This window comes from Miscanthus floridulus, chromosome 6, assembly GCF_019320115.1.
Source record: "Miscanthus floridulus cultivar M001 chromosome 6, ASM1932011v1, whole genome shotgun sequence".
In the NCBI taxonomy this organism is placed as follows: Eukaryota; Viridiplantae; Streptophyta; class Magnoliopsida; order Poales; family Poaceae; genus Miscanthus; species Miscanthus floridulus.
In genome coordinates this window covers 145,766,025-145,790,110 of record NC_089585.1, presented here as the reverse complement: position 1 = coordinate 145,790,110, position 24,086 = coordinate 145,766,025, and the positions used below count along the sequence as shown (strand labels likewise).

The 24,086-nt window shown below is 51.7% G+C and overlaps 1 protein-coding gene across 1 annotated transcript; it reads right to left on the bottom strand.

Annotated features, from left to right (window-relative positions):
- Positions 1-22,210: 22,210 nt before the first annotated feature.
- LOC136460097 (uncharacterized protein At5g39865-like) lies at positions 22,211-23,656 on the bottom strand. Its single transcript, XM_066459928.1, has one exon. It carries the CDS (start codon positions 23,598-23,600, stop codon positions 22,806-22,808), a length of 795 nt encoding a protein of 264 aa, XP_066316025.1. The 5' UTR covers positions 23,601-23,656; the 3' UTR covers positions 22,211-22,805.
- Positions 23,657-24,086: the final 430 nt, after the last annotated feature.

Genomic DNA, 24,086 nt, shown 5'->3' with positions numbered 1-24,086 from the left:
CGCCATAAACACTATGGGCACGCGCGTACCATGGCCCATGACATGAACCGGAGGATCATCAAGGACAATGAAGCCCTCCCACACTTCACTCGAGCAAGCTAGAACATCGCTGCTGTGGCGGCCTTACCCCATGGGCTTCCGAGGCCCACGACGTCCAAGGATCGTCGGGCCCATCGTAAGATTCACACGCTACTCGAGCGTGTGGCGGCGTAGCAAGCCGAAAGCTCGTTGTCTCGATGATGTGAGCCTTACGCCAGCCAATGCATGCCCTTAGAGTGGCCTAATAAGGACGCATCAGTCCATCAGGCATCGCAAGGTGGCAGGCTATGCACCATGGTCTCGGTGCATGATTATCTTGGCCGCAACCGTGACGCATGTGACACCCTCGACGCCCGCAGGCGTACCCATGGCGATGCGGGGAGGGAGCTAGCCATGGCTACCACCCTTGTCGTGGCAGATGCTACGATAGCGTCGAGGACCAAAGCCCGAGCCCTAGTCTATCAGGATCTCAGGCCTTCGGCCGACACATCCTCAACGCTGTCTTTCCACCACGATACCGACCACCAACCAATATTCTGAAATACTCTAGGGAAACGAACCTTGGATGATGGCTCGAGGATTATCAGCTTGCTTGCTAAGCTGGTGGAGCAGATAATGACGACTTCATTATCTGCAAATCTTCCATTATTCCTAGCCGATTCAGCACGAACATGGTTGGAACACCTTCCGCCCAACAGAATCCAAAGTTGGGCGGACCTGAAAGAGATCTTTATGGGAAACTTCCAAGGCATGTACAACTATCTTGGGAACCCATGGTATCTCAAAAATTACCGACAGAAGGCCGGGAAAACCCTTTGTGGATACATCTGGTGCTTCTCCCAACAGTGCAACTAGCTGCCCAACATCGCCGATGCCGACGTCATAGGAGCCTTCCTGTCTAGGACCACCTGCAAGTCCCTGGTTCATAAGCTAGGACATAAGGGTCCATGAACCACCAAGGAGCTCCTCGACATTGCCACCAGCCACACCTCAGGTGAGGAGGCGGTCGAAGCGGTCAAAGCAATCTTCGACCACCTCAAAGGCAAGGCAAAGCATGACGAAGACGCCGGCAAAGGTTCCTTCAACCGTCCCGACAAGAAGAAGAACAAGCAGTAGTGCGAGGGCTCGCTCGTGGCCACCGCCGACCACAAAGGGGGTCGAAAGCCCACTGAGGGTACCCTGAACCACTTCGAGAAGCTGCTTGAAGGGCCATGCCCGAACCATTCTTTCCCCGTCGAGCACCTATACAAGGACTACGACCTCTTGAAGCGGTTCTTGTCCAGAGGCTCCAACAAGGGGAAGCAGAGGAAGGAGCCTGACTAGATGAAGCATGCAATGTCACCCTCCTCTGCTCGGCCAGTACCAGCAAGCGTTGCACCGGTACCACAACCATCGAGTGTGGGGTCAGGCCTTCAACATCAGGGACCTGGTGCTCCGCCTTGTCTAGAGCAACAAGAACCGCCACAAGCTCTCTCCATCATGGGAGGGACCGTATGTCGTCGCAGAGGTTCTATGACCGGGCGTATACAAGCTGAAGGCCATTGACAGCGAAGATTTTGTCAATGCCTGGAACATCGAGCAGCTATGTCGCTTTTACCCTTAATATACGCACACTTTCTCTTATCAGTTTCGCTATCAACTCCCCGATCTTTAGGTGACGCCTAACCCCAGCAACGGCAAAGGGTCGGGCCTCACTCAGGGGCTAATAAGAGCATATCTATCTGGTAGATAGTCTCTATGTCCGAACCTTTCTCACGATTAAGACCCAGAAGTGAAGTTTTTGGAAATAAACGCTGAGTAAAACTGGTAGGACTGTGAGAAACCTACGCCTCGGCGGCTACGGCATCTTTGCTCATCAGCATGATCAGAGTTTTTCCGCACCCCAGGCTTTTTGGCCTTAACCATGGAAAGAGTCGGTACACGTTTAAGAGTCTATCCGCCTGGCAAACATTCTCTGCGCCCGACCCTCTCTCACGTTGAGACCTTGAAGCTAGGGTTGCGGAAATGAACGATGAGTAAAACTGGTTGGACTGCAAGAAACCTACGCATTGGCGGCTATGGTGTTTTTGCTCACCAGCGTGATCAGAGATTGTTCACCCACACCCCAGGCTTTTTGGCCTTAACGACGGAAGGGGTTGGAATGCACTAACCTTTTTATACGAAAGGGAGAGAAGGGCTAAAAAACTATTTGGCCATAACTAAATCTAAGAGATTGTCTGTTTATTACAAGTTTGTCGCCTGGCTTATCTGCCTAACTAAGTTTTTAGGTGGGTTGTTCTCATCCCCTATCTCCACAGGTAAGTCATATCGTAGTGGGTAATACAAGTCGACCGAATGGCTTGGCCACTGTCGAGAGACGAGTAGGGAGCAGCAGGATGCCCCACGCGGGTTATGCCAACCCCATCATGAATGATGGACCTGGATTCTACTTGAACATGTCCAGTAAGAGCTCCTCGAACGTGTCACTCATGCCATCAAGGTAGGTCCTATGCCAGCAGGTCGCCCTTAATTTGCGCACATTTTCTCTTATCAATTTTGCTATCGAGCCCCGACCCCAGCAATGACAAGTGGTCAGGCCTCACTCGGGGGCTGGCGAGAGTATCTATTCGCTAGAAATTCTTCATGTTCGGCCCCTTCTCACGTTAAAAAAACTAGACGCAGGTGTGTGGAAACAAACTCTGAGTAAAACTGGTCGGATCGTAAGAAACCTACGCCCCAGCGGCTACGACATTTTTGCTCACCAGCGTGATCAGAGTTTTTATCCCCGCACCCCGAGCTTTAGCCTCCGCCTTCTCTGGAAGGGTTTGGAGGGGCCCACCTATGGAATCTCCATCGAGGAGAGGCCAGCAGGTCGCCCAAAGTTGATCAGATGGCTCCGGCTGCTACCGAGAGACGGGTAGGGAGTAGCGGGATGTGCCACATAGGTCACACCAACCCTGTCATGAAGGCTGACCTAGACCCCACATAGATATATCTGGTAAGAGCTCATTGAACCCGTCACTCGAGCCATCGAGGTAACTTTACCAACTCCCACTTTACTTCTCCAGTACATGAGCATTCATTCATCCATTCTCATGCATGCATTCACACATTCATTCATACATTCATTCATACATACATTCATCCATACAATCATCTCATACATCCAAGCGTTGCATATGCAATTATTACATCACAATGCTTTGCGTCGCGTCACGAAGTGGTAGTCGTCTCATTCGACATGAGCGGCGATCGATCGAGGTTCGAAGGCCAGCCCACGAAGGGCTCGAGGCCGTCTCACGTCAAATAGAGCTAGGGGAGAAAAATGGAGATGAGCCCCAATGGCCCTTGCCTACAGAATCTTGACCTTTCTCGTTCGATCCTAACCTCGAGCCAAGCCTATAGAATCTCCATCGAGGAGAGGCCAGTGGGCCACCTGAGTCGCTCTCCAGAGTGACATGGGCATCTATAGGGAGATGGGTTAAGGAGCAGTGGAATGCCACATGAGGGCTGCGCCGACCCTATCAACGAATGATAGACCCGGATTCCACTCAAACATGCCTGTTAGCGAGCTCACCGAGCGTGACACTCGAGCCATCGAGGCAAGTGTCATTAGCTCTGCCCCTCTGGTTGTGAAAACCATAGATGGGGTGACACATGAAACATGGCCGACCCCCACCGAGCCCCATGGGGCTCGGGGGCTCAAGCCGCCCGACCCGAACTTGGGAATCCACTTGACCCGGGTTTGAAGGCCAGCCCGCAAAGGGTCGAGGCCGCCTCATGTCGAACAGAGCTAGGGGAGAAAACATAGATGAGCCCCAATGGCCTTTGCCCGACCCGCTCAGAAGCAGACAGGGTCATCTTGACCTTCTCGTTCGATCCTAATCTCGAGCCGAGCCCGTAGAATCTCCATCTAGGAGAGGTCAGCGGGCCACCTGAGTCGCTCTCCAGAGCAACACGGGCATCTGTCGGGAGGTGAGTTAAGGAGCAGTGGAATGCCACATTAGGGCAATGTTGACCCTATCATGAATGGTGGACCCGAATTCCACTTGAACATGCCTGATAGCGAGCTCACCGAGCGTGTTACTCGAGCCATCGAGACAAGTGATGTTAGCTCAACCCCTCCGGTTGCGGAAATCATGGACGGGGCAACGATCACAAAGACGAGCCGACCCTCGATCGGAACCTTGCTATGCGTGGGGGCTTGAGGAAAGTTGGACTCACAAGGAGACCAAACACGCGGTCATAGAATGATGGCTCAGATCCTTGGGAGGGGGTACGCACAAAAACAAGAGACGCTTTCTCTTACTAGTTTCGCTATCCTCTCCTTGATCTTTAGTGACACCCAACCCCAGCAATGGTAAGGGGTCGGGTCTCACTCAGGGGCTGATAAGGCTATACATACACCCTTTCTAAAATAGTCGCCGTGCTCGACATCCTTCCTCACGTTAAACCTTGTAGCAAGGTCTGCGGAAACGAACGGCTGAGCAAGACTGGTCAGACTACGAGAAACCTACGCCCAGCGGCTATGCCACTCTTGCTTACCAGTGTGATTAGAGTTCCCTCCTACACCTCGAGCTCTATGGTCATAACAAACGAAAGGGTCAGAACGCTTGAACCCCTTTTCACACATAAAAAGGGAGGAAAAACAAATCCGTTCGTGCCAAAACAAAAGAATAGACTTGGTCAAATGAAACAAAATAACAAGTTTGTTTAAATGATACACAAGGGTCGGCACTTGTCCGCTGATTACAAGAATGATTGACCGACCTATTGAACTAACTAACCCCTTCGGGGGAGAACTATGCCTTCGATCCTGTCCGCTAGGTTCTACGAAAGGGGAGTCACCGTCGCTTCCATCTCCTCTAGCTCATGGACTTCATAGCCAGGCACAAAGCTATGGCTCATTGTCTCCAGATCGATGTTGTCCCCATAGTGAGAATGAGCAATCACGAAGGATTGATTGATCCCAGCATGAAGGGCATTCCTCTCGAGCTGGTGCACCCGCACCATGATCTCGATGGCATGGGCCGTGAGCAAACTAGTCCCCTCTGACTGCACCACCTCAAGGTCGTTGCAGACCATTCTGAGGGTGGCACTCAGTATACCGAGCTCGTCACTCTCCGCTTAAAGATTCCTCCTCACCTCGGCGAGATCCATGGCTAGCCCAGCAGAAAAGCTTTTGGCCTGTAGCTTCTGGGTCGTCGCATTTCCAAGCTTGGCATGGAGGCAGTCGACCTTCTGCTGTGCGTCATCGCGCTCCAGGCAGGCCTGGTCATGCTCTCAGAAGGCCAGATCATGCTCCTCATGAGCCACACCATGTTCTGAGCGGAGCCTCTCTGTGGTTTGGAGCAGCTCATCCCGCTCCTTGCACGGTCGAGCAACCGCCGTGGCATCTAGGCTTGCCTTCTTCTCTAGGGCCATGAGCTTCTCCTTGGCCCCCAACTTCAGCTCCCTTTCCTTCTCAACCTCAGCCAGAAGGTCGAGGATTCACTGGCGGGTCTTGGCGCCCTTCTAGAGTGGCTCATCTTGCTCCTTCCAGACCTTGGTGGTTTCCTCGTCGTCCCTCCATGACCTCACCGACAAGGCCTCGACAGCATGCTAACGGGCCTCGGCCACCCACGACCAAAGACCGTCAACCTTCTCGGCGAGGGGAGTCAGCTCGGCCACCCTCTGCTGGGTAGCAACAAGCTGAGTGATCACCTCCCCACATAGCCACGCCTCCTCAACGAGGTGGTCCTAGGTTTTCTTCTATTCACGAAGGAACCGATACTTCCCCCGGTTATGAGCGATGAGGGACTAAAGGGAGACGATGGTCAGGATACAAAAATATATAGAGAAATAAAAGGGCGAGAGGCAGGATCAAGCAAGTACCTGCCCAGAGGGAACGACAACATCATGCAAGGCACCCCTAGCATGGTCTAGGGCTTTGAGCATGGACATGATCCCCACGTCGAGGTTCTCCCGCTCCATGCTCTCGGTGACATCATCGAGGGTGAAAAGCATCAACGCCGGCTCCGGTGGATTTGCCCACTGGAGTAAGGGCTTGCCCCATGCGGGCGAGTCACCGCCTACCGATGTCAGGGCTAGGGACGACTCCCCGCCGGTCCCAAGCACCGTCGACCCCTCTCGCCTTGACGTCCTCGCCAAGGGACCCCCTCCGGCGATGAAAGGGGTTAGCGGTGTGGATGCCGACCTCTCTGCCACCACCACGACTCCTGGGTATCCCTCGGCCACATCCCCCTCCATCTAGCCCATGCCAGGCACCATCGCTTGGGCCGCCGATGGCACGGGTCGCGTCGGTGCCTCAAGCACTACTGCGGTTGAGCCCGGTTGTGACCCGTCTATCACAACCACCACCACATCCACCTATGTTGGTGGGGTCATGACCGGCTATGTCGCGCCCACCACGGTCAGCGCCATGAGTGCGGTCGGCATCCCTGTCTGCCCCATCGTCGACAGCGATATCGTGGCCATCGTCAGTTGCTCCGTGACCTCCGAAGGCGCCCTTTGAGCCCCCGCGTCCGTCCGTCCCACCGAGGGCATGGGCGCCACCATGGGCAGCGTCTGACCGGCCAATGATGCGGTCACACTAGTGCCTCTCCTACCCAAAATAGGCATGACACCAACTGATGGTTGCTGCCTCAATTGGAGGGCGACGCTCTTCTTCGGCATCAGCGCCAAAGGATTGCGCTACCTGCCAATGCTGCAAGGGACGAAAAGCATAAGTCACGACAAAATCTGACTAAAATGGGAAAAATAGAGGAACTGACAACTCACCTTAGTGTCGTCGGGCAGCAGATGCGTTTGGGGGGTGAACCCCCCGACCTTTGCTCCACCTCATCGGAATGAGGCCGTTTCGAGCCCGCCCCCTACTCCTAGGCAGAGGGGCTCGCTCCCCTTGGCTCTTGGGGCATGACAGCAGATCCACCTACCTCTGCTGGCACCTCAGGCGCGGCGGCCGAGCCGTCCGCCCCTGTTGGCTCCTAGGGCCGGCCGTCAGTATGGTCTGTCTCCGTTGGCTCCTCGAATGTACCCTCCCCTCTATGGAATGGGAAGGGTCTCAATGTTTGCAAGGATGAACCGATACCTGTTAGTGCATCCACGTTCTCTAGGTTGTCCCACTCAATGTCGTCGACTACCTCATCGTCGGCGTCATCATCATCATCATCATCATCACTATCAGTGTCCTCCCCTTGTTCCCATGCCTGTAGCTTTCGCTGTCTCTTCCTCTTCCTGTCCTCCTTCACCTTCCTCAGCCACCCACCCTCGGTGCGATTCACCGTCCTCACAACCAAATCCCTCGACAATAGCGTTGGGTGATCCATGAGGATGAGATCCCTCAGCTGGCCCCACCTCTTTCAAAGCTAGTATCAAGGGGTCAGGAAATCAATTGAAGAGAAGGCAAGAGAAGGGGACACTTACAAAGACGATGTGGACTGGTTCCGGCCGCATCGGAGGATGTCTCGGCACTAGGAAGACGAAATCGAGTGGGGCACCCGCACCGTCCCATGAGGGCTCCATTGCCTCCTTGATGCATTGCGCGACCTCAAAGTTGGGGAACACCCCCTCGGCGAGCGCCGTTCCATCGAACAACACCTAGGGTGCCATCATGTATAGCAGGAGCGCACGCATCATCAACGGCGCCACCTTCCTTGCATGGTAGGCCCCGATGACGCCCGACCCCTTTAGGCCGTTCTCCTTTAGGATCTGGATGGCAGCGATGTGGTCCCGGATCTTCTTCTTGTACTTCTCCAGGACGCCCCACTTCCTCCATGACTCCAAGGCCTCTTTGAGGTAGAACCACTGCTTGTGCCACGCCTTGTTGGACATCAGGCGGATACTCGCCGACCCGATTATTTCAGAGCTAGATGCCGGTGCACCCCATTGGCATATGCAGCTCCTACCTGCCGCTCTTCTCCCTCTTCTTCTGGAGGATGACAGTGAAGAAGTACCTCCATAGATTGAAGTGGGGGATGATCCCTAGGAACCCCTCACACAAGGAGACAAACGCCGCCATGTGCTGGATCCCGTTGGGGTTGAGATGATGCACTTCGATCTTGTAGTAGTGCAGCAGCCCCTGAAGAAATCTGTGTGCGGGGGTCGCAAACCCATGCTCATGGAAGTGAGTGAACGACACCACATAGCCGTCGGGAGGCGACGACACGTCCTCCTTGCCGGGCAGCAACCACTCCTCAGTCACGATCCACGCACAGAGAAGACTGTGACTGATGAGGCCCTCCATGCACTAGAAGGTGATGTCAGAGTGGCACCACGGATCCATTAGAGATGGGGGCGGTGGATGCGAGCTCAACGGCGGTGGGAATGCGGAGATAGGAAACCTGAGCGATTGGCAGTGGCAGTCATGGCTGCGGAGGCAAGGATGCAAGGTATCGAATCCAGGGGGGCGAACCCTTTGATTTTATAGGGGCGATGGATGTGAGGAAACCAACCGCCCACCTAGATCTCCACGTTGACCACGATCTGCCACAACGTCCCGCCGTGGGATGCGTGCACGCAATCTCTATCTGTTCCTTTGGAAACCTCGTTGGACATTTCGCCTCTCTGGATGGGCCACGACTCATCACGAGTAAGAGGAATACGGATCTAAAAGCGCCTCTACAGCCCAAGTAGGCCCAGGAGTTCACAGGTCGGCCCATCGATGGGTTCGACAACCGCTCTAGGCACCTTTAGGGTGAGAGGTGGAAAGGGATGGGCCTGCTTACGGCCACTACCTAGGCTCACGAGTGTCGTGGGCATCTCGGCCCATGTTCGAGTCTTGCCCAGTTATGGTCCATGGTTTTTTTTCGAAGAAAGGTACTTAGCCCTCGGGACCGGTCGAACGAACCCGAGAACTATATGGATTGACCGCTGAGAATTTGGGGTCTATCACCAAGCTATCCCAAGCTAGATGCCCATGAATGGGATGCCGGGGGCCCCACTTAGACTAGCCCATTAACAGCTTACCGGGTGCCATGAGTCGTCCTTAGAGGAAAATCGTGGCATGGCTCGGCCCCTCCGTTTTTTGGAAAAAAACGCTTGAGGGAAGATGAACCGATCCTCGATCGGGCCCCTGCTACGAGAGGGGGCTCGAGGAAAGGGAATCACCGCCCCTAGGTCACGCTATGGGCAACAAAAGAAGGTCGAGGCCTTTAGAGTCCTCCCATTCAAAAAAGCCTCCGAAGGAGTATTCTACTCCTCCGTAGGCTCATGGGCTACTGTCGGGGACCAATACTAGGGTACCCAAAGAGGAGGAGCTAAAAACCATCAACTTTGATTCATCCGAGCAGTCAAGAGCACGACTACAGCTCCAACCGACACCCAGGTGCATAAGCTCCGTCTCGCTCGGCCTCTAGGGGCAGGCTCCACCTCGCCCGACACCGAAGCCGCGGGCTCTGCCTCGCCCGACCTCTGAGGGATAGCTCCGCCTCGTCCAACCCTTGGGTTTGTGTTTTGCCTCGACCGACCTCTGAGGGCGGGCTCCGCCTCACCCGACACCGAGGCCGCGGGCTCCGCCTCTCCTGACCTCTGAGGGCGGGCTCCGCCTCGCCCAACACCAAGGCCGCGGGCTTTGCCTCGCCCAACCTCTGGGGGTTGGCTCCGCCTCGCCCGACCTCTGGGGGGACTCCGCCTCGACCGACCCCGAGGCGGGGGATTCGTCTCGCCCGACGGACACCCATACTGCCGCCAACCACTCCAGGTCCAAGCGAATGGGCCTGGGTCAAAGCTCTAACATCAGGGAGGTGACCGGCATGCCCTGATATAACCCGTGGCCGTGATGGGCTATACCTGGGGATTCACATCAGGAACAGCGTCGAGCGTACCGATGCTGTTCTGTCTAACCCTCGTACGAGCACTGACAGGCGCGTCAGTTCACCACGACGTCCGCTAGGACGGAGTGGAGCACCACGATCGGGAGACGACGCCTGCACATGGTGCCAGTGACGGACAGGGCCACGACGTGGAGCTGTCCCTATTGACGTCTATAGGGTCAGTGAGACCCGCTTGAAGGAAAAGAAGGACCCGGCGATCCTGGAGGACTTCTTTCCCTTCTCATTCTCCTCTTTTCCCTCCACTGTAACCCGTGCTTTCCCTTGGCCTATAAAAGGAAAAGCAGGGCGTCCCATGAAGGGGACTCGAACCCATCAAACCCCGAACTGATTAGAACACACAAGCACACAGCCAGGAAGCGACCGAGCTCTCGGCACTCATTCGCTCCTCTCATCAGAGACTTGGGACCTGTCCCTCTCTTGACCGTTTGTAACCCCTACTATGAACTTTCAGTGCTAGTAACACGAGCAACAACAACGAACTGGACGTAGGGACATTCTGCCCGAACTAGTATAAACCTTGTGTCCTCTTAGTACACCATCCGAGCCAGACGCGCAATATTAGAAATTTACTAGTCGGTGGCAACTCGAAACACCGACACCCTTCTAACGGTGAAATCTATATTTATATTTGTAATCTAATATTAAAGTATGAAAAAAATTCACATCTTTTATTCCGTTACTCACTTATATCCTCGCTTTCACGGTTGTCCTTCACTCCCATCCATTTTCTTCTGTCCCATGGTTCGTCATTCCTCTCTTAGTTTGAAGTTGCAAAAACTTCATTAGCATCGCACCGCTAGTGGGGTGACCTGGTTAATTGAACCTGAGCCCATGTGCATCGCGACTTGCCACACACGTGTGGCTAGACTTCCACATTTTTTTAATAACCTCATAACAGATATACACAATATCCACTTATTTAAGCCGAGTCAAATTTTCATATAAAATTAATCCTTTATTGCAGTTAACATTTATTATAGGTTTTACTAGGATCTATTTAAAATAAGGTTGGACCAAGCTCAATTAAATACAACAGGATAGCTATGTAGTTATGAGCTTTAGAACCATAGAACATGAATACATGATGTGTATCCCGTTGCAACACATGAGTAGGAGGAGATATTTTTGTCACGCTCAATGAGCGACATCTCCTGGTTTCCACCCAAGTAATGAAGTTGCTTGTCATCATGAAAAACTCACTACCATAGTGAAATCGAATAGCGACATAATCTAATGGGTCTATCCTTACATTACCATAAAAAGGAGATATGCTTACAATTTGATCTCTAAGGATGCAAATAGCTGCAGTTAGCTAAATGCAAGCATAAGAAGAGGGAAGGATACGTGTATACTCGATCTACTTCATCTTTCCCATTCCAACTGTCCACTTTCAAGCCATAGGAGCATGTTGCGCCGGTAGAAGAGAACAAGATTTGACCGCATACGGAGAACAACTTGCAGCGGAGGGGGAGGATGCAAATGGGTAGGGGCAGCTAGGATTCACAATGGTAGGGAGGGGAAAGTGACGAGAGAGAAAAGAGGTGGCGTGTTTTGATCCAAACGATGTGGAGTCACCGTTTGTCGATCCTAGGTGCTCATGGTGAACGGTTTGAAAAGATTGGCGGCACGATTCTATCTTCTTCTTCTTCTTCTTCTTCTTCTTCTTCTTCTTCTTCTTCTTGTTTATGGAAGAGGGAATTTTCTGAGTCGGACTCGTGCTGCCATTGTGCAGCCTTCTTTTGGCCATGTCCAGCTCAGGGCGCTTGTGGGAGTAGCCACGGTGGAACCCAGCTCGGGCGAGCGAAGACGCCTGATGACCTGTGAACCGATTCAGCGCTTGATCTAGTGGCCGACTGCTATTGTTGAAACAAGCTAGAAAATGGCTACCGTAGTCCGTAGGTGAACGTTCGGTCTCTTGGCGGTTTACCCGCTTGACCTCTGGTTTCTTTCAGCGCCTACATTCTCTCTGGGCCTCACGACCTCTGCCATTTATGGAGCGCTACTACCTTACAAGTCCACACCAACAAAATACTCCTCGAACAGAGCATCATCACGAGGCCAAGAGTAAGCCGCTGCGTTCCTTGGACCCGTCCCGTCCGATCGATTCGTCCACACTAGCTTGTTTCTTTCCGCCATGGATTATCGGAGGAAGCCCGCGGTGTGCCGTGCCCTTCTTGTGCTGCTCATCGTTGCCTCCAGTGAGCGTCGCTGTCATCCCTGGCTCCCTTGCTCCTACATTAGCGTGGTGTTCCGGATGGCGAGCTCGTTTTTTCATGTGATTTCGTGCCGTCGTTTCCCTCGCAGGCGCGGCGGTGTCGACTGCTCACGACGAGAGCTGCTGGAAGGACGACGACCACCACCCTATCTGCTTCACCAGTGACTGCAAGGAGACCTGCCTGGATCACGGCCACGTGGACGGCCGCTGCAGCTGGTCGTGGAGGCCGTATTGCCAGTGCCTGTTGGCGGACTGCCACTAGTAGACGGGAAAAGCTGCGTCGCATGGCGTCGTTGCCTCGCCGGCCGTCACGACGCCGCGACGAGCCGCCTGAACCGATCGATCTGTGCGTCGACGTGTCGGCCACAGGCACGTACGGTACGGTACCAATAGATGCTTCTTCCTTGTTCAGCAATCGATGCTAGTGTTCATGGATTCATTCCGATCCAGAGTCAGTACGTGCTCTTGTAAGTTTTCAGCTATCCATGGATCTATATTCCGATCAAGTAAGTATGTGCTGTTATAGTAAGTTTTGCTGAGGTTGTACGTAGCCTTAAACTCGGGTGCAAGATGTGATGCACATAAGCGCAATTGTGCCGTTTCTCCAGCACGACAACCTGCTGTGTCATTTTGTCTCGACTCCAAACTGCTGCCGGTTCAAGTATGGTTGAATATGCCGAACGGCTGGACCCAAGCACCACTACCACTACTACACAAATGATTTTAGAAGACAGTGCCTAAACATTAACGGATGCGGATACAAAATCCAACCGCCTCCAAAAATACTAGGCTATTAACGGAGGCGGTCATTTTTATTTACCGAGACGGTCAGGCAGTCCTAAAATCAATTTACGGAGGCGGACGTCTTAAGACAACCGTCTCCAAAAATGGCATATTTTCGGAGGCAGTCATCTTAAGACGTCCGCCTCCGTAAATTGATTTTCAGAGGCGGGCACACTGTAAAGCCCGCCTCTAAAAAAGGCCGAGGCCCGATAGCCGTCTTCATATAAATAGAGGAACTGCCTCCGTAGGTCATAGATTAACCGTGATCTTTGATTGGAGGCAGTTGGATTGCCCGCCTCCATTAATCGTTTTTGTCCGCCTCCAATAAGATTTCTGTAGTAGTGTAGAGGGGCTTGACCCCCCCTAACTTTGTTGTTTTTTCATTGCATCTCTTCACGACTTAGGCAATTTACCATATAATTAAAGAGTAAATGGTGGTTTTTATTGATATCTGCACCTCCTAAATTTAAGTCCTAGCTTCGCCACTAAGTGCCGCTTCATCTGGGCCTCGTAGAACCCTTCATCGTGCTCGCCCCAACAGTTGTTACATCGGTCCACAATGACAGTGGCCAGCAAGATAGCGTGGGTTGAGTTTGTGTCCGCCGGCTAGCAAGTCACAAGAGAGAAAGGAGGATAAAAATACAAAACTCTTAACTTGAATTAAGGGCTCGTTTGTAGAGCTCTGGCTTCATTCAAAACAGCTTCGACTATGGTTTCTCAGCTTTTTTAAGCTCTAGCTTCCTCGACTAAAAACTTTTTAGTAATACGACTTCTCCCGGATTTTGGAAATGGTGAAATATCCATAGTATCTCTATTTTTCTCTTTTTTCCTTCCTTTATTTTTCATCCCTTATTTCTCTTTTATTCATCTTTTCTCTCAACCTTATCCGGTCTCCCCATGCTATGTCGCCACCCTCCCCGGCACAATCTGCCACCACCTGTGCCCTCCATCTTACGCTGCCATGTCGACACCGCGCCGAAGACTAACGGTACGGCACGGGACCTGCCACGCCATGTCATCTCCGGCATTCCACCGCCAAAGGAACATGTGAAACTGCTACTGCCCCTTCGTTCGCACCAGCTCCAAGGAAGAAGCTAGTGGTGGGCATCCACGTCCAACGCGTGCGTGACTCGTCAGGGAGCAAGTGGAAGCTGCCTTTTTCAGCTCCACCATTCGCCCACTGTGGCAGAACTGCTCAAAATAGCATGTTTTCGGAGACGCTCGTCTTCCACCAAACACTAACCGTCCCGAGAGCTGGCTACATCGGACGGTTTCTGTCGAGCACACCACAAGGAAGAACTTGAATAATCCACGTTTTTCCTCCATGATCCAATAATGAGAACGAGTTTACAATACTTAGTCCATTTCATACAACAAGAGTTCTTAGAAATACATTATTACAATACTAAGTTTAGAGTGCATAATTTAAACAACGAAATTACAATAAACATCTAACGGTAGAATACAAGGATCTGTCTGTGCCCACCAGAAGAATCATCCACAAAATAGCTACTCTTCAAACTGCACCTGCAACAGGGGTAAATAAACCCTGAGTACACAATGTACTCGCAAGACTTACCCAACTAGTGGGAATAATTTCCCGACTCCAAAGGATATAATAAGTTTTATGGTTTGCTGGATTTTCTTTTTGCGGAAAGCAATATTAGTAGTGAATTCTTATGTATGTTTCTTATTAGCAGTCATGATTAGTTCATTATTTAACCATTCTATATAAGCACATGTTCTACTTTCAAGCAAGAGTTAAGCAAACAGATCCATTTTACCTTCTTTTATTTTCCAGTTCTTACTATGGTGTTAGATTGTAGACAAGTCGTACCGGATTACCCGACGATTCATGAATCAATATGCCCAGCTGGGTACCCCAAAACACACACCCCGCTTGTACCCCAGGCACAAGCAGGACCAATCCTTCACTCTCCTGTCAAGGGGTCCAGGTCCCCGTCCAAACTTGGACTCCAAGACCCCACACCTGAGTCCCGGACTCGGTGTGGTGCTTAGATCTTCACCATCCCCGCCTCTAATCAGTCAGTCTGGAAAGAGCCGAAACCCACGATAAGAGAGCAATGAGCCTTCCCTGCTCCCATAAACAAGTATGTGCTCAGGATAATAAATCTTTGACCTGACTAGAATCCAATGCAACGGTCAGTCCTTAACCGACACGGATAGGGAAAACAGTGTAACAAGCTATGCCCCGTTGGCCGCAGGACACAACCTCTTACACCCACCAATATCCATACCATATCCCTACCCGGTCTCCATTTTTTCACCATTTTATCATGAGAGCGATAATAATAATCACCTATTATGAGTAACGACGGGTTACTCACGCTACCGAAAAACCTAAGCATAGCAGCTACTCGACCTAAGCTAAACCCTATAACATAAATGCACATCATATATATATTTTCAGTGATTGTTCAAAATAAGGGTTATGCACCGGGGCTTGCCTTGGGTAGACGTGGTGTCAGCTCAGTCAGTCAATGACGGCTCCGGGACCTCCTCCTGCACGAGAATATCCTCCTCTTACTCTTCAATCACCTCCTCGAACTCGTGATCTCCGATGGTCACGATCTCCGCCAACTCGTTCTCTACATGCATGTGATGATGATGCAACACTTAGCATTAAGGCAACAACAACTCTTAAAATAAGAATGCATATGGTAAACTACTAAGCTAGCTCTAGTGGCTAGGATACTAAGCTAACTATCATTTTCATCAAGTAAAGTATTAGGTTCAACTAACAAACACCTAGCTTTACAAATGAAGAATATATCTTTATTTCTACTAATGATTTAATGTACATTTTAAATAAAGAGCATTTAACTACCCTTATGTTAAGTCTATTCTACAGCTACAAAAATTACAGTGAGCCCATAATAATATATTGAAGACACTGTAAAATTTTCAAAGCTGAAGCTATCACCATTCTAGCACAAAATTTTCTACAATTATTTAACCTAATCATATTAAGCACTCTCAAATGATTCAATAGCCACTGGTATCAACAAATATGTATATGAACTAACTACACTAACGGATAAAGCACAATTTTAGGAACCTAACAAAATTGGTTTCATAATTTTTGGACATCTACAGAATTTGCTATAATTTTCCAAAGATCAGCTCAAAAACTAAATTAGAAAAACATTTGCTAATTCGCTGGAAAAAGGAAAACCAATTCTCGCGCGGCCCATCCGCGCGGCCCACATGCGCGTAGCACGCACACGCGCGGCCTACAGGCACGGCCCACGCGAAGCAAGCCCACACGCAAGGCGGCCCGCGACGGGAGAGTCCCGCGCGCGTCAGCGTTTTTTTTGCAAAAGAGACCTTGTATTTCTCCCAATTCGCAACTAAGGACCAACACTATTTTACTTACTCACAGACCCTCTCATTTAACCCCTCAGCCTTTTCTCTAATTTACCCACGCGCACGCGACGGCTCAGTGCGCGGCGAGCGGTGGCCTATCACGGCTGCGCCGGCCACCTGGGGCCGCCACTGACCCGACGGTCGGACCGGCCTCCATCCCCGGTTCACCCAGCTACACCTAGTGGCAGCGCGAGGCGGCGGGACGCGCTAGAGCCGGCCACAACGATACGCGGCCGTCCGCGTCGGTGGCGCGACCGCCCCGACAAACTCAAGCATCAACGAACCCATCTAGCTACCGAGTGAGCATTAACAGGCAACCGTGAGCCTAGCTCCGATGACCATTGGCGAAGAGAGTGGCAGAGAGGAGCTAGCCACGTGTAGCAGAGCCATGAGGTGATGCACCACGACGGCACGGTCGCATCAGCGGCGGGGTGGAGCTGGCAGCGATTAAGCCGAGGCATGCATGATGAAGAGGAAGGCAAGGCACACCTACTGGCGTAGGCAATTGGGTTTGGGTGGAGGGATGGGAGGTCTGCCCTCGGTCATGGCCGCGGTGTGGCCTTAACGGCGCACCGACTGGAAGACGCCAAAATGGCGCCTGGCCCGGCCGTCATCAAGGCGGTACGGGGTCGGGCGACGAGGAGACGTGAGGGCGAAGGTGCGGACGAGCCGAATGGAATAGAGGTGACATATCTCTGGCGCACTCGTGGGCACAAGGCGATGGCGACGGCAGAGAGATGGGAGACAGAGCGAGGACGGTGGAATGCGGCTAGGGATCTGCTGTGACATGCCTTGGCGAGATGTAGTTGACGTAACCACAGCGACCCAGTCTAGCCACTAGCGAACGTGCACGCGTGTGTTCACGCCGGCCTGGCCCGCGCGCCACAACCCATCAATGGCATGACGACGGCGGATGCAACCACATGCACGGAATCAAACCAGGCTAGGGCACAGAGCATTGCGGCGTAAACATGAGTGCAGGGGTGACGGCAGTGGCAGTAGGCGTGTCGCGAGGCACGATGGACATGGCAGCAGGTAGGGCAGGCAGCAGAGTGTCACGGTCGCGCAGCAGCAGCGATGGCCTCACACGGCAGCGCCCATGACTATTCCCACGGCACACTGCTAGCCCAGCGCAGCAACACGCGGGCGCGCACGAGGCGCACCGATGTGGCGACGTCAACCACTGACGCGCGGTGGAAGCAAACTGGAAACGTGTTGTGCACAGATTTTAAAGCTTCTACCTCGACCAAACCGTTACTCCTAAACATAAACGGTCTTCACTACACTCAAGATGGTATATGAGGCTACTTAATCAAGTTATAACACTACATCGCTCTTTAACCCAATTCCTCAAAATAGTTTGCTAAACATAGCAATGTCTAACTGTCAACAGACTTGGAAATTTTTCTAAGTTTTGAGTTGAACTCTATTTCAAATTGCATTTCTAAGCTATTGGAAATATTAGCTAGCAAGGTTATTTTTCAACAGCAAGTATTTCATCATCTTCTACAAAGTTCACACTCCAACTTTATTTAAGTATCACATACATGTTTCATAGCATTTTTGCTTAATAAAAATTGGTTTTCAACCTTAAGTGATATAACATGACTATTGAATTAATTTTCATTTCGCATTCGAGTTGATTGTTTCGAGTTACAGAAATTGATCTACACACTTTATTATATGCATTAACACATAAGCATGATGCTCATGACATGTTTTAGTAAATGATTTACAGTGTAACACCGATGGTGTTACACCCACTCCCTTGTGAGAGCGTATTTTTCATGACTTCACATGTGGAGCTGCCCCTGTTTGGCTGTGGACATATGGGAGCGGCTCTAGGAGCCTTGTTATTCCTCGCTAACTCCAATTCTCCTACCCCTCTACGCTAACACATTCCACGACCACTGCTCAAAGTGCCATTTAGTATTGCCCCTAGTCCATTGTGATGTATTCCACAACAATTTCACACAAACCTCATGATCCCTAGGAGGCAGAAACATTTTACCTTGCATGGACGGCAAGCGGCTCAAGAAGGGAAAAGGGGACTCTAAGATTTAGGGCCTGTTTGGAATGGAGGAATGAAAAACAGAGGAAAAAAAAAATACAGGAATAGGATAGAGATGTAGTGAGAAAACAGAGGAATGGAAAAAACACAGGAACAATGTAGATAGAGGCGTTTGGAACATAGGAATTTATAACACAAGATTCCCAAAACATGACTTGTGATTAAAAGATATTTATTTTATTGTTACAAATATTTACCATTACAACATCAAATTTTAATTAGCAAATAAATATATGTGATTACTAGGACTAAAACAAAATAGTGACTTGTGGCAGATTAATTTGCAAACAAATAATTCTAAAAAAACAATTGCGTGATTACAAATCAAAGGGATTATCATTTTAATTGTTTCTAACATGTATGACATGTCCTTGGTCAATCTTATCTTCTCGTTTATTGTTCCCATCTTCTGTCTTGTGCCCACTGCAACGCAACAACTAAGCTCTTTCTCTCTCGACGAGCTAGCGACCGAGGTTTGCCTCTGGCTTCCGCGCGCGGCCGGAAACCACAACTGGATGTTTTATTTCCTTTGTTCTGTGAGCGACACAATCCTTTCCTCTGGAATCAGCGGCGTGTGTTCCTGCGTTTCAAACAGCAAATGACGTCATCAAACTATAGGAATCAACTTTCTCCAAAATTCCTAGGAAAAGCCTCCATTCTAAACAGGGCCTTATGGGGCGTTTGGTTACCTGCTTGCGGCTGCCCTGGCTCGTGGGTGCAGGCGCGATCACGATTGGATGGCTAGGCGAGCGCCAGAACCTAGCCAGTGACATGCAAACAACCCTACCATCCTATGAAACAAATCTCGTTTTTGTTTCTTTCGAGCTTGACTCCCGCGGGCGCAATGGCGCACACCTGGCTCGGTCGAGAGACAGGGAGCACAAATGCGAACCAGCGAACGGACCAAACAACTGCTGTGTTGGTCTAGTATCTACTCATTGAGTCAAACAGATAAAAATGTGCTGCAATCAAAGGCATGTCTCACCTCCAGGTCCTCAGCGCGGTCCGTAGGAACGAGACAAGCTCTCCTGGTCACCGAAGTGACCGAACCAATCAGCTCTTACGCGACTACTATGATGCAGCCGGGAGCCGGAGGCCCGCGGCAAAGGCTTGGAAGCCGCGGCTAAAGATGGCAACGGGTCCCGATACCCGATATCCGATGGGTATTTGATCTATTAGGGGGCGGGGATGGGATCATATCTTTACCCGTGGGCATCTAAATGGGCAAAAATCCATCCCCGACGGGTATAGCGGGTACGGGAACATTCCCTGTTTACCCGTCCCCGTTACCCGTTGGGGAACCCGACTATTTGAGCTGTCATGCTAGTATTAAGCCCAAAAAAGCTCAACATATGTATTTTGGTCAAAATCTGAACAATCATATATATAGTTTGTGTGTTCTAGGAACCCTAGTTCAATTTTTTCTCACCATCTCCGCCAGCAGCACAAAGCACGCCTGCCTCACGAGCGCTCGTGCCCCTCGCTTCCTCAGTTCGGTCTCTCTGCCACCTTTGCTCGTCCTCCTCGCAACCTCGCTCCTTCTCCTCGGCATCTCCGAGACTCTGACACTTATACCCGGGTGAAGAAGAAACGTCTCCAATTGCAAAGCTACGACCCCAAGTGTCCTTATTTATTTGGTATGCAGTACCCGTCGGGTATATGTTACCCGACCGATACCCGACGGGTACGGGGATGGGCAAGAATCTATACCCGAGACAGTTAATGGGGACGGGGACGAGATGAATTCTCCGTAGCGGGGAAGAGAACGTTCCGGCGATACCCGACGGGTACATCCCCGTTGCCATCCTTAGCCGCGGCCCTCTATTCAGGCCCCGTTTGGCACGGCTTTTACCGGCTCTGGCTTATCTGACATCAACACTATAGCAACACTGTAGTGCAAAGGCGATTTTCTCTCTCTTCCTCTCCCCCTCTCACTGGCACGTGCACTGTTCATCAAAGCTGGAGAAGCCGGTTTTTCCGGGCTTGTCCCCGCTGCTACAGTACGATCGCTACAGTGACACAGAAAAGGTGGAGACAGAAAACCGGCTCGTGCTACAGTGTTGCTACGGTGTTGGTGTCACATAAGCCGGAGCCGGTGCCAGCCGTGCCAAACGGGGCCTCAGTGCGTAGCACGTTGTGGTGCGGTGCGCCGTTGGATGGGATGGTTACTGAGAGTTGGGGCGGGGGCAGCGGATCCCTCGTCGCGAGAGCAGGCCCGGCCCTGGGGGGGTTCGAGCTGTGCCCCTGCACTGGGCCCTCGAACCAAAGGGGCCCAACTCCGTGCGTGAGAACGGAAGCCTGAGAAGGGAAGCCTGAAGCCGTCCGCTACATCCAGTGTCCGTGAAGCCGCATCGTTGCGCCCTCGCCGTTGCCGCAACCTCGCCGCTCCATGCGGCCTCATCGTGAGTCGCCACCTCGCTGACAGCTGACCTCGCTGACAGCCGGCCGCAGCCACGTGATTCCGGACGACGCGAGTGACGAGTCCATACGTGAGGTGTTTCAGACTTCCCATTCAGGTACGTATGTTTGCCCAATCGCTCCTAATCCTTTTGTTGATCTCAATTTCATATATTTAATCATGTTTAATTTGCTTTTTCCTTCAATTTCTATTCTTTGGGACACAAGATTTGAGACACTTGTGCACACGCTGCAGCTAGGGCAGTGTGTGACCTTACACTATTTAGTGAATAATTGTTATCTCAATTTCTCAACTAGGTAATGTACTAACTTTGTTGATTTTAAAGTTGAATCTAGCACGGCATAATTTTGGTAAATTACTTGCTAATTGTTCTAAAATTTCAGTGGCCTCATGTTTCTTGAAAGCAAACATTTGGCAGTGAGAGAAGAGAAATGAATAAATGCATAGAAGAGTTGATATAATGGTAGAGACGGTATATATTATAGCCATGTCACCGATTCGACAGGACCGGGCCTGCGCGAGAGATCGCCGAGCCCCACCACGTGTCTCGTGCGCTCTCGCGGCGGAAGCTCGCGACTGAAGCCAAAACGCAAGGTTCCATCCGCAACGGGCTAGCGACCCTCTGGCTAGCGCCGTTGGCTACGGGAGTGCCGGAGTGCCGAGTGGCGACCCGCGACCGGGTGTTGTTGCGCGTTGCGTTGCTTTGCTCCCCCGCTTGGCCTCCTCCCGTGGCGCACACGTAGCGCCTGCCGACAACAAGTGGCGAAGTATCGTCCGTGAGCGCTACATCAACATGACTAGTCAGTCTGCTGTGCCTTCTCGTTATCGTCGTCATCATAGCTCGCACGTTTAGTTTCTAAACATTTTTGCGCAGTACCCGTCACATCGAATCTTACGACACATGCATGGAGTACTAAATGTAGACGAAAAAAAACTAATTGTACAGTTGGGTGAGAAATCGCGAGACGAAACTTTTGAACCTAATTAGTCCATAATTAGACACTAATTACCAAATACAAACAAACGGGCTACAGTACCCAAAACCAAAAATTTTTTGCTTCTAAACGGGGCCTTAGATGAACTGAACTAGTACCGTAGTCATTAGTACAACGTTTCAACTAAAGTTTAAGTTTACGTGGACGAGTAAATTTATGTGACACCAAACTGTCATTTCGGTTCGGCAGGTTACGGTTTACTACAGTCCAACAAGGACCCGACAAAGAAAACAGTCACTGTCATTTTGAGTAGTCAGAGCACGGAAGCGTAGAGCAGGGGTAACAGCAGAAGAATTATGCTGCTACAGTACAAAGCATCGGCCCAATCTCCGGTTTGGATCTTTCCGGAGCTCCAACTAACCTGAAAGCTGCCGCTTGGAAAAAAAAGAGGCGCCATTTCCGGAGCTCCAAGCTGGCAAGCTGAGCTTCAAACCTTCAACGGCAACTTTGCCCCCCACTGTATTCCGTATCGCATTCAAACGCCGTTCGAGAAGAAAGAAGCAAGAAGGCAGAGGAAATGAGGAATTTCTTGCCTCGTCTATTCGCCGTTGCGCGATGGGGTATGGGCGTATGGCGAACACCGAGCAGCAGCTTTCTAAAACTTTGGCAGGACTCTTAACCAGGCAACAGCAGGTCACCAACCAGAACCAAGCAACCATTCAATTTCACACAAATGCACACGCATACGTCCTAACGGTCAATTTCACACAAAGATACTATGCAACCAGCTTGTTTCAAATCTCAACTTATGCTAGTCGCATGCTTTTACCCAAAGTTATTTATCAAACACACCTCAGATCTGCCTCCAGCGTACGGAATACTGTAGCTTAAAAACGAAAAAGGCAAGATGTAAGGAACAAACAGCTGTTCTAAATCATACTGCAACAGCCACCATTAGAGGCGTTGATTAGCAAATGCTAGAAAAAACCGCAAATGGCCACATTCATATTTAGCAACAAATTAACACTAGCAACCAATTAAGATTAACAACTACACACCGCTCCTTTCTTATCTCAAGTTTGAAAACTAAGAAGAAGAAAGCATCTAATAGTTATCAGGTCGTGACCTCTCGGATCTGGGGCCGTCAGACGTCCGGCGGCGAGCAGTCGGGGCAACGGACGAGGCCGTTCTCGTTACATCCGGCGCAGGTGCGGAAGCCGCCGCCGCCCTTCACGCTGTACCGCTTGTGGCTGCCGTTGCAGCTGCCGCAGAGCACGTACCGCTCGCCGCCGCACCGGCCGCAGGCGGCGAGGGAGGCGGCGACGGCGCCGGCCACGACGCGGCGGAGGTCGCCGGCCTCGTGGAGGCGCCGGACCTCGTCGGCGCCGCCGAGGTGTCGGCCCCCGACGAAGACCTGGGGCAGCGTGATGCGCCGCGGGGACGCGAGGCGCGGGAGCAGCGCCGCGAGCTCCTGGAGGTAGCGCGGGTCCATGGCGAGGTCGCGCTCGTCGACGGCGACGCGGAGCCCGCGCAGGATGGCGCGCACGGCGCGGCAGTCCTCGTACGTGCTGCGGACCACGTGGAGCGAGGTGAAGTAGAGCACGACGCGGCGGTCGGCCTCGGAGGCGGCGCCGCCGCCGCCGGCGGCGGACAGCGGCGCCTGGAGGGTGCGGAGCGCGCGGAGGGCCGAGGCGGCGACGCGGACGCGGTGGAAGACGCGGACGGAGGAGGAGGAGGAGGAGGAGGAGGGGGAGCAGGGCGCGGCGGGCGGCGGGGAGGGCGTCGCGGCGTCGGACAGGAGCAGCGCCTGGAGGTCCTTGAGTGAGGGCGATGAGAAGGACAGGCGCGGTGAGGCGGCGGCGATGAGCGCGGTGGAGGTGGAGGTGGCGGAGGAGGGGGAGGCGGATGAAGGGCGCGTCTTCACCCAGGGCAACCACATGGGGGGAGATGGGCGAGCGGAGGCCGGAGATGGGGACGAGGAGGCGGGGATTTGTTCGTTTTTCATATGGTTTGGGGGCTGACGGGAAGCACGCGGCGGGCGGGTACCCTTGCTGTTTTGTGGCCCTCGAGTTTTTTTTTTTTTTTTTTTTTTTTTTTTTTTTTTTTTTGCATGCTCTGTTTTGCGCTCGGATCAGGTTAGGTTTGGAATTTGAGAGGGGGGGGGGGGGGGGGGGGGGGCATTCTCCCTTTTTAGCCCTTGCAGCTTTTTTTTATTCTCCATTCACTTGGAAATGAACTTAGGCCCTGTTGAGATTCCAAAAATTTTCAATCTAAAGTGTCACATCGAATTTTACGGCATATGCATAGAGTACTAAATGTAGACGAAAAATAAAAATAATTGCACGTAAGAAATTGCAAGACGAAACTTTCAAACCTAATTAATCCATAATTAGATACTAATTACCAGATACAAACGAAAGTGCTA

What these genes read in the sequence shown, in the direction of transcription:
- LOC136460097 (XM_066459928.1), bottom strand. Translation starts at nt 23,600, where the DNA reads ATGTGGTTGCCCTGGGTGAAGACGCGCCCTTCATCCGCCTCCCCCTCC.